Source organism: Aptenodytes forsteri, unplaced genomic scaffold (assembly GCF_000699145.1).
Source record: "Aptenodytes forsteri isolate BGI_AS27 unplaced genomic scaffold, ASM69914v1 Scaffold16, whole genome shotgun sequence".
Lineage (NCBI taxonomy): Eukaryota > Metazoa > Chordata > Aves > Sphenisciformes > Spheniscidae > Aptenodytes > Aptenodytes forsteri.
The window spans coordinates 2,370,891-2,381,638 of NW_008794753.1; the positions used below are offsets into that span (position 1 = coordinate 2,370,891).

Here is a 10,748-nt window from a genome sequence, read left to right on the forward strand (position 1 = left end):
TTCCACCTATAGACAAAATGGGGTTTGTTGTTATTAGCAGGGGGGGGTGTTAAGAGGATGAATGTGTGGATAAGTCACACTTGCCCTGCAAGCTAAAATGGGCTGGACACTTTATAAAATATGACTTGGATATGCATGCCATAAATATGCATCTAGTAGTATTAGCATATAATAATAAATTGTTCTGTCGTCAGACTTCTGAGGTGGCACATGTCATGGGGAGACGTCTGACCAAGGCTAGCCTTAGTTTGTCTCTGCGTGTCTGCGTCAGCCAGCGGCCCGTTCACTCATCTGTCACCACTGGGCCACAGCAGGCTGAGCGGTCCCCGGCCTTAAACACCTTTTCTTGAGGTGGTTTGACAGTGTCCCAATTCCACCGGCTCACAACCTCATCTTCAGTCAACATGGCTGTTGCCCAGGAGCTTCTTTTTAGGCTGCTGGGTGGAAGGCATTCCCGGAAGAAAGGGCAACTGGCACTGGATTTCTTTCCAGTGGGTTTTATTATTGTTCCTGTTACTGCTGCTGGCACTTCAGGTACAGATACATGTGCAACCTGGGAAATTAATATAAGGCAAGTAACGGTATCAGTCAGTTGTGTGCATGCATGTGCGTAGCGGAGTTTCTGTAAGTTTGTGGTGTTTAACTTAAAAGTCTTGACTTTTCAAACAGAGGTACCTAGCACTTCTTCAGATCCCTGTACGGTCTCAGAAGTTTGCCTGGCCTGAACAATTAGGCCACAGCTGCAAGCACAGAAAACTCAAAAAACCATCCCATGTCTATTTATTTTTTTCTGGACAAACAATTTTATTTTAGGTAATGCGTCTATACACTGTACATTCAGTCACTGTGGTATATAAGCATAGCTATTTTCATACATAATCTCATAAAGTCCTTTATTTTACAATATTATCTGCTTCAAGGGGAGGGGATGTGGAAAAGGGGGTGGAAAAGGACTATCAAGGTACACAGCGAAATAGATAAATATGCCAAGCTTTTTTCTTATTTTTTTTTAAATCAGGCATTTATAAACAAGAAAGCATACATTACTTACATAAAAATAGTTCTAGAATAGTAGAGTAAGTCATAATATTGTCATTAGCAGCAGCATAGGAGAGACCAGGATAACAAAAATGTGCTGAAATGCTATTGGCTATTATAAATGTAAAGATTTATTTTTCTTCAATTGAAAAAATGTCATTTCTGTGAGTTCTTTTGATTTAAAAAAAAAAAAAACCAAAACAAAACAACAACCAAACCAACAAAAAACTTCTCTCTAAAACACATGGACTGGTGAGAGGGCAGAATGGAAAGAAAACCAACCTTTTGGTAATAAAATACTTTACAGTGAAAATGAGGACAAATAAAATGCAAACGATGGAGAAAGATTAACCCACATTTAAAACTTGCAAAAAGATTTTGTTTGGTTTTTCCTAACAGACAGCAAAGGTTCTTCTTAGTTAAAAACACAACTCATAAAACAAGACAACTACCAGGTAAGAAAGAGTTTTGAAAAAGTAAACACCATATACACTTATAATACAACAGTGTAAAATGAAAAAAAGTATTTACATGTTGAATTTACTTTTAACTTTTTTTTTTTACATTGGCTAGTTCTGTTTGAAAAGCAGAATATTCTGTATACTAGTTAGCTGCTCCATAGATATGAATGTTATTGCTGTTGGTTTTTTTTTCCCTTCGTTAAGTCTTCTTTCAGTAATAGAAACGATGAGTAATTAAACTGAATATACAAGTATTAAGTAATATATTTTTAAGTACAGGGAGAGTCAACAGCCTGTATGAAACACCTCTTCTCCCTTTTAACTTCTTAAAGGAAACTAAAGAGCAGATGAAACGAGAAGATGTGACTTTACAATTCCTATGCTCGCAGGTCAGAGCGCAAATGGAATGCAGCGGGTCTCAATGGTAAGTCAGAAGAAAAGCAATTCCACCTGAACGGGCTAACAATTGTTTTACTGAAGCGTTGCAGACACAGAAATTACACACAGAACTCCCTCACCTCAAGCACCTGCACAAATTTTTTTTTCTCTGAAGACCCCCTCTGCTTTGACAGCCCTTGTCTAGAGTTAGTGTCTCTGCAGCTGTCTTCTGACAATTTTAAAATCAATTACATGCACAGAAATTCTGAATTAGAAATAAACTATACGTTCTGCAGAAATAATTAAGATTTTATTGTTAAAATGTATTTAGGAAAGACAAAATTCTTTAAGATAGACTCCTATCCTGTACACCTCTCCTGTTGACGAACTGCTGGTGTAGAACGTTTGTTCTCAGTCTTCTTGCACCTTATTTAACCACACTGATTTTAAACCTTAATTTATAGAAATGTTTTTACTAGGATGTTTTAACTCCTGAGGATCAAATACTGTTGAGTCTTAACCTCAAACATTCTGAAGTTCATTTGTCATATATTATGCTTTATAGAATTACCGTAACGCACGGCAAAAGAAACCACGGTTTTGTAACAATAGTTGCAAGTTCATTTTGGAGACTTCTTTCTTGCGAATCTTACGCCGTTTACCTGTGAAGCACAGGTGATGCTGGCGGTTTGATGGGACTATTTACTGTTCTATTTTTTGCCTTTGAAAAAAAAGAAGACGGCATTAATTTTGGAGGATAAAAGCATCGTATGCACAGGAGAAATTGTGCCAGCGAATCGGCATGCTTCCCTAGACACAAGGAAGAAAAAGGATGTCACGTGCTGCAGGTAAGTGGACTGCTTTTCCCGTAAAAAAAACATCTAGAGATGGACACGTTGCCCTTTTTTGCTGAGTCATAAGGGGGGAGACACAATCGAAGGTCAGGGGGAAAAACCCGAACAAACGCGATTTACAAAGTAAGGCTTCAAAGAAGCTGAGAGTGGGGGTGGGAATACATTTGTTCTATGTGTAATTTCTTCACATGGCAGTAAAGCTTACCCTAATGAGACTTCTGAAATGCACAATGATCAACTAAAGCTAAAATTATTTAGTTTCCCTTGAAGAAATAAGTGAATAATACAGATCTGGAAATCATAAGGCTGAGAACATTTTTATGCATACTGCATAACAAAATAAACCCTTTACATAAGACAGTAATAATGCCCATTAATGAATATACGTATGGCAGAGATTTTAATTCCATGCATATGATTTAATAATCGCAGAAAAAAAACATACAAAGAAGCAAAAAAAAAACAAAAACAACAAAACACCACGTTAAAAAAAAAACCTGCTTAAGCATAATCAAAATTCCTTTTGCATTGCACTTTAGAAGAGGAGATCTGCATCTAGACTCAGTCTCCAGCATCCCAAACACACAAGGGCAAACCCCTGTATAAACGGACAGTTTCATGTAATTTACTTGGTTTAACTGTTTCTTGCTCCCAACAGTTTTACATTGTCCCAGTAATTCTACTCCTTTTGTATTTCTTCTTTTTGTACCTAAAACATATATATGAACTTCTTTGTTAATGCTCACAGTTATTATAATGGTTATTATAATGATTTCAAGCAAAAAGCTCTCATTTTAAAAAAAAAAAAATCTCTAATGTACTGTAAGTAAATACTGTAATTTTAGGATTGGAAGCCGCTTTCTGTCTACTGGGAAATAATTTTTAAGCTTACATAGTTTGCATTAATGTCCAAAAGCAAATACAGGTTACTGGAAATATGTTTCTTCGTTTAGAATAACTTCTGTGTATGATGATGCATAGGGTTTTCTTTTTTTTTTCTTTTTATTCTTTAAGGTAAAAAAAGTGTCAGCATTGCCTATATAAGATGCTGAGAGGAAAAATGAGCTGGAAGGCACATCTGCAGCCCCAGATCAAATTTTCACTTCACGCTGATCAGCTTGAGTGTGTAAGAGGTGAGTGTTTACGGGTGAAAATCACTTTTCTCTTGTTCAGTAAAGCACCAACTCTATTGGTTGAGCACTTCCGGGAGCATCTGTACTGCTTCCCAACTTCTGTTAGATACAAAGCCACGCAAAACAGGTTTAAAACTCAACCAGCAGTGCACTGGTCTGGTGAATTCATATTTGGTAGCATTCTATACCTGCCGAATCCTCATTTTGCGTAAACGTAAATGATGATGCAAGGTGTTGCATGGTGGAACACTGGGTTGATGATTTTCACATCTATTAGGCAGGGTAGAATCTAGAATGCTCAACTTGTAAACTTTAGAAATCTGGAATAAAATGCAGAGTAAGATTCTGACAAAGTGCAGGTTTTAAAAAAAAAAAAAAAAAAAAAAAAAAAAACACCACCACCTAAGACAAAGTGATGATGGCATGCTGCATTTTTATTCCGGGGCTGCGGCTTGGATCCCAAAATTAAAGTAATTTCTTTTTTTAAAAACAAAAAAGTTTTTTTTTAAAAAGATGTAGGCTTATTCACAGCAGCAAAAACGTTGTTTTTCTTTTCTGTAGTATCCAACAATGCGATGTTGCACTCCCCTTGGGCACAGAAATCCTGACTGAGAGTTCATGATAAGAGCAGGTAAATACTGAATTTATGATAAGATGGTGCAACAAAGATGAGTTTTCCAGAAAACTGAAAGCTGAAGTAAAGATTTCGGAAGGACTTCAAAACGCACACGTCTTCTGCTTTATTTCTCAGCCGACTTACAGAGCCTCCGTCTCCTTCCTTTCCTTCCTTTCTTTTCCTGAAGCTGAAGTGCTCTTGGATGAAGCGAGTCTTTTGAACACATCAATTAATGAAGATGTCTTTAGAAAAGATGGCATGATTTGCAAACACTGAAGTCTGTAAGGCTGGGTTTATAATTCTAAAGCGTACGTCTTCTCTTCCCATCCCCGCTCCCACCACCCACCCCTTTCCAATCCCGCATCTTCCTTTCTTCTTGTGTTCAGGACAGGAAATGAAGATAATTCTTTCCAAGGAAAAAATCAACTTTGAAAAGCACTCTGAAATTCTCATACAACCACGTGACGGGATTAAAACTGTGATGGCTTCCTAGATGGCTGGAAAACTGCTGATGAAATGGCATCATCACCAGAGGGCTTCTACGTTAAGAATCCCAAAGCCGATAACAAGTCATTAAAAATTGTGCATCGAAGGTTTTTTTTTTTTGTTTTGCTTTTAAAGGTTCATTATAAAAATCTTGTTAATTTTTTAATACCGAGTCTGTGTAATGAATTATTTTAAATAGCTTATAAGAAAAGTTTGTTTGTTTTTAAATTCCAAAATGTTCCAACAGGCAGAAGGGCAACATAAAAACACGGCCATGCTTGCCTTTTACTCTGATTTTAGTTGGACGATGCTGCTTGCTTGGAGTTTGCCAGTAGAAAATTTGCTGTGGACTTAGAAGTATTTTGTTTATAAACACTTTGTGTTTTATAGGCACAGTAAGATGTTGTGCTATATGGATCGGAAAAAAACGAGGCGTAATTCAGTGCTTCTGTTATAAAGAGTAACATTTGCCTTCCAACTAATAAGAATCCATATTCATAGATCTGTGTGCCAAGACACAGCTACGCACACATGCACTTACACACGTACCCCACACATCCTCCCTTACTGTGCATATATGTCATTCTGTAGGTGTATTAGATGACGTGGTGTTTGTTTAGTTCTCAACGTTGCTCGTTGTGTTTTCACTGCTGGGTTGACTGCTTGATTTAGGCCACAGTTGTTCCTGAAGTTCCTTGACTACTTTTTCCAAGTGTTCTCGAGCCTCCCGTTCATGCATCAGGTCAGCTCGGAGCTGCTCCCTGTCAGCCTCTGCATGCTGAAGCTTAACCTGTAGGTCCTCAATCTAGAGAAAAGCATATTAAGAAACATAATAAACTATTTTAATATTTCTGTTCCGTCATGATTTTGTAGACTTTGACACAGACTAGCACCTTAGCACAAAGTGAGAAGAGTAATAAAACCATGTACGTCCAGACATAAGATTATCAAAGTTGATAATGAGGAAGGAATTCCCTTTTCCCTACTTTTTTCCATACACTAATGTACAATTATGCACATGTATTGCATGAACTGTTTAGCTTTGAGATTCTTAAATATTTCTATAAAAGTTCCAGCAAGGAGGGTGAAAAACAGAATAGCGAAGAGTGCCTTAGGGTAACAGAACTCTGGTCGCTGTGCTTAAACCATTACAATTACTTCTGTAGGCAGGCAGCAATTTGGCAAAGTCAACTACAAGCGAAGTTTGCACAGGTAGAGTAATTTGCTTTCCGATCTCTTACAACTGTTATTAATATGAGTGACCAGAAACATACCCAGTTGCCTACATCAAAGGCCCATGTCTCAGCTATAGCTTAATGATGTCCAACAAAAGCAACTGTAGTATCCTCTCGTATACAAGAACCGCTATATCCTTCATATCAAATATAAGGAACTGTAAGGAGGCAAGATGGGCACGGAGGATGTGGAGGTACAGTGTAGATGGGAAGGGGATTGTGAATATGGATGCCAGAAAGCTGGGACGCAGGGAGCCCTCTGAATGAGCAGAAACTCCCCAAGAAACAGTGAAAATTAGCACCATTTCAACTCACAAATAAGCTGGACTTTAGAGGGCAGGAATGGGACTGAGCAGGTCCTAACGTGCAGCAACTTGGCGTAGAAATGGACTTAAAGAAATACATGTTCCAAATAGCCTTAGAAGAGATCACTTGCTGAGATCTAACAGTCTTTTTCCAAGTTACGGCAAGAGATGCAGATGGCCTCAGCCTCCCCAATGGCCTCAGCACTCAATCTTCCTATTTTTTACTTACCGATAACCAAAGGCAGAAAAAAGCCCCAGTATTCAAGGGTGTAAACACTAGAAAAACTGCACCCGTTTGAAATAATAGGCAACTTTAGGCCACAAACAGGTAAGATTAGCAGTTATCAAAAGATCGCCATTTAACAAAGGAAAGGAAAACCTGTATGTCTGGGGCTAAAATGGAGGCTACCCCACCACCCCATCCATATTTGGATCTCTGTATCAAGGTAAGAAAAAAGGCAGGCATAAACCACACTGATATTCAATAGGTATTAAGCATCTAATACTTTACGCTTACACAAAGACATTTACACCCCTGAATTTGTTGTATTATTCCCTCTCATGCTTGCCCAATGCTAGTTTTCTCAGACTAAGCCTGTCTAGAGAATTGTGGTTTCCTCAAAAATAAGAAGTGAACACAACGTAAGTGACAAACTTCCTGTGTGCACTCCAAAATAAAGACAAAAGGATGTATAAAGCTTTATTTTAAAATTTCTTACATGACTGACTGACTTAAGAACTTACTTAAGTCTTGTAAAATTCAGACTTTGACGTTACTTAAAGGTATTTTTCTATTAAGTAAGTGCCATGCAGAAATCTCTGAGGTAGTTGCTAAATAAAGCGGCTATTCCAGACCCTGAGACATCAGTTGCCATGTGACATTTTGCCCAGGCACAGCAATAATACTGCATTTGGGGCTTAATGAGCGTCCTCATGCTGCTGCACTGCACTCTGGTGCTGTAACAGCAAGCCTGAGTACATGCAACAGGACATTGCAGTTGCTGCTGCAAATGTGTCGTTAGTGTCTTTAGAAAAGACAAACCTGCAGAATATTTGGCTACTTGAGTTCTTTTTGAGGTGATTTTAGCCTTTCGTATTAGGAAACCTCAGTTATTCCCTCCCAGGGAGGGAATTTATTAGGAGACTGAAAACCCACATCACTGTCAAAAACTTCATGCGCGTCACAAAGCAAGGGAGGACACACCTGCAGAGTTGGAAAGCTCTGTGTGGTACGTATGGCGCTGACTTTTATCTGCACTTGCTGTTGCCTTGCTTTTTTTTGCTGAAGTGGAAGCAAACTGCCGGCAACGCCCAGTGCAGCAGCTCTCAATCTGGTTATGTTTAGTCTGGACACCTCTTATCAGTGAGACATCCTGTGATGCTAGGGAGGAAGCCCACATCATTTCCTGCTTCTGGTCTCCTGGTTAGACATGTCTCATAGCAGTACAAGTGGACCGCTCCCCTTCCCGTTATTGAGAGCCTAGGGTTAGAAGAATTTCTGGTTGCTATTGCTTTTTCTCTTCCTCTCCCCCTGCCTCCCTTAAAGTAACCACGCCAAATATTTGCAGCTCATGCCTTAGGCTTAACACCACGTTTATGAAGCGTGTGTTTAACAACATGCGTGGCAGAAAAGTTGCTATAGTAAACATGGTCTAGCAGAGTTCCCTTTAACATTAATTCAGGTATGTTACAACATGCAAGTTGATCTTGTGACTGTATGACACCTATGTGGCATTTCCATGCAAGCGATACATCTCTGCTCTAGGGGTTTAAATTCAGGCAAGCACGTCCGATTTTTCAGAGACTTTCTGTTGCTAATGCTTGCTGACCCTTGCCTTTATTTATGCATTTCCCAGCCAGGCTTTTAGCTTGGGAACCAGTGATGGGGACAGGGGTTTGGCAGAGGGATATTAGGTGGGAGCAGGTCAGGGCAAGACTACAGGGGAGGCAGCTGTGGCAAGGAAAGGAGTTAGCCTTAAGGAGAGGGGCCGTTTGGGAGCACCTCTCCATAGAGGAGGGGGGTTTGAGGGGGTTAACAATGGGTGTGGGACCATGCCCTTTTCTAGGAAACGCATTACTGGACAACTGGGATTGTTTTATTGGAGGAAGGGGAAGGCAGGGCACGCAATGGATTGCTCTTCAGGGCTATTTCTCAGGGAAATCCAGGACGCTGCCATTCTGCTCTCAGCTCAGCCTGTTACGCTGGGTCGTTTCAGGGGGCTTGGAACAGTGGATGGCCTTGCATTCCACATGCCCTGCAACACCAAGATACAACGACTTAAGGATGTGCAGCCTGAGCTCTTGGTTCACTTGGCTTTGGATGGTTTAATAAATAAACTTCAGAATCTTTTACTGCAAGAGAATCTGACGCGGAGAGGGCGGGGAGAGATTTTTAGTTCGGAAGCTTAAAGCATACGAGTTGCTTGTAACAACACGTTCCAGCATTCCTAGAACTTTCACCGAGATCAAACTGGAAGTCTTTTCTTAGACCTGACAGTTTGCTCATCTTGTGCTTTACAACTGTAAACATCACTCCTTCCCAGCACTGCAGTTTGCTTATTGATGGGCCTTGGTTTCTTCTCTTGTTTTAAATAGTTCCTGTAGGTCTAGCCTGATCTTCAAGGAAAAATACTATTAGAGAAAGTGGCTCTGCCTAATATTTACAGTATTGAAATGGATCCCTGTGCATTGGCAGTGCCAACAGAGTATTAGTGGAACTGAAATAATGACTAGCACTTGTCTTCGTTCTCTGTAAATGGTGATTTTCAACTGACAAACGTGCAAAGTTCTAGGCAGAACTGTGGGACTGATGTAGGTGGTCGGGTGGAGGCAAATCGGTAACACCTTGCATTAGGATTAGGGTTGTAAATTGACATGACAGGGGCACAGACATTCTACAGATAGCAGCTGGACTCATATCAAATTAGACAAAACAAGGCCACTGGCATTAGAGGACAGACAGACACTTGAAACTAACCCTGAAAACTGCAGAAATCGTGAGCTTACTTGCTATTATAGCTTTTGGCGGTCGGGTCTTACCTGGGCTGAGTACTTGGCCCGGAGCCTGCCTGCTTCACAGCCCTTGTCACAAACCCGGATCTGCCTGGCTTGTTCTAGTTCCCTCTTCAGTCGTATCCGAGACTCATTGGCTTCCTTCATTTTCTTCTCATTCTCAGCTCTCAGACGTTCAATCTCTTTCCTTAAGTTGCGCTTCGCCTCTGTTGCTTCTCTCAGTTTCTCCTTCTTAGCCACTCTTAGGAACTCCAGCTCCTAGAATACAAAAGCAGTTAACTTGTGAGAACTGAGGAGCAGAGACTAAATTAGTGCAAGGAAACAGAACTGTAAAGGAAGCGATCCAAACTAAATTCCCACCTTCTGTTGGTTATGACCAAGAAGGCTCATGTCTAAACCTCATTCTGAACTTTGTACAAGCTTTCCTCCTTTAAATCAGCATGAGATCCTACGCGCAAGATACCCTGAATTCTTGGATAATAAAAAGCTATATGCTACAGCCACATTTTGCTTTGTCAAGCAAAATAGCTGTGACCATCTGTGACTGAATAAAGATGAAGTGCAGTTGGAAACAACTACTAGCAATGTGCTCTACACTAGCTCGAAGTTTCAAACAAACCAACTGTAATGCCTGCACTTTAATTGAAGATGCTGAAGATACACTACGTTACGATAAATGCAGTTTGTGAGTGCCCTTTGTGTACAGCAAAGCTGAACAAGAAAGTTTACTACTTGCTGAAGAAATCAGTAAGCAGTTCCATTTTATCAAGCCCCCAAATACCCACTTAAGGCAAGTATGAGAAAAACCAAATTGTGTGTCTTCTTTCTAACTCCAGGCAATTTTGCTTTGCTATAGGTAACTGGTGTGTAGCCCTAAGTCTCTTGGCAACCAGCCAACGGACTGCTCTGTCACAACATCTGGAAAACGGCAGGCTAAAACCTTAAGCTAAATCGAAACCATGCTTTGCTCTGGAAATTGCCACTCCCACTGTCCAGGTTCTTAATAGGAGCTGGTACCTTGAAATCTCAAATCCAAGAGAGAGCCATTAACTGAAGTGATAATGATAAGGAACCTAAAGGTACAAAGGAAGAAACTCGTAAGTTTTTAAAAAGCTGGTTAAAAGACATGTTCATTATAAGCACAAAAATGTGGCTCACTAAAGGTCTGTCTCCTAAATGGTTAAATTAGAAACTAAAGTTCGATCCGCACCCCCCCCCCCCACCCCCCCC

At 40.1% G+C, this 10,748-nt stretch overlaps 1 protein-coding gene across 2 annotated transcripts in view; it reads right to left on the bottom strand.

Moving 5' to 3' along the window:
* Positions 1–783: 783 nt before the first annotated feature.
* Positions 784–10,748, bottom strand: part of SKI (SKI proto-oncogene) — a 123,394-nt gene continuing 113,429 nt past the window's right edge. For both annotated transcript variants that reach the window (XM_009274141.2, XM_009274140.2), the window contains 2 exons: positions 9,546–9,776; positions 784–5,771 (listed from right to left, as the gene is read on the bottom strand). In XM_009274141.2, the coding sequence (XP_009272416.1) occupies positions 5,583–5,771; positions 9,546–9,776 (420 nt within the window). In that variant the 3' untranslated portion in view covers positions 784–5,582. The remainder of the gene's footprint in view (positions 5,772–9,545; positions 9,777–10,748) is intronic.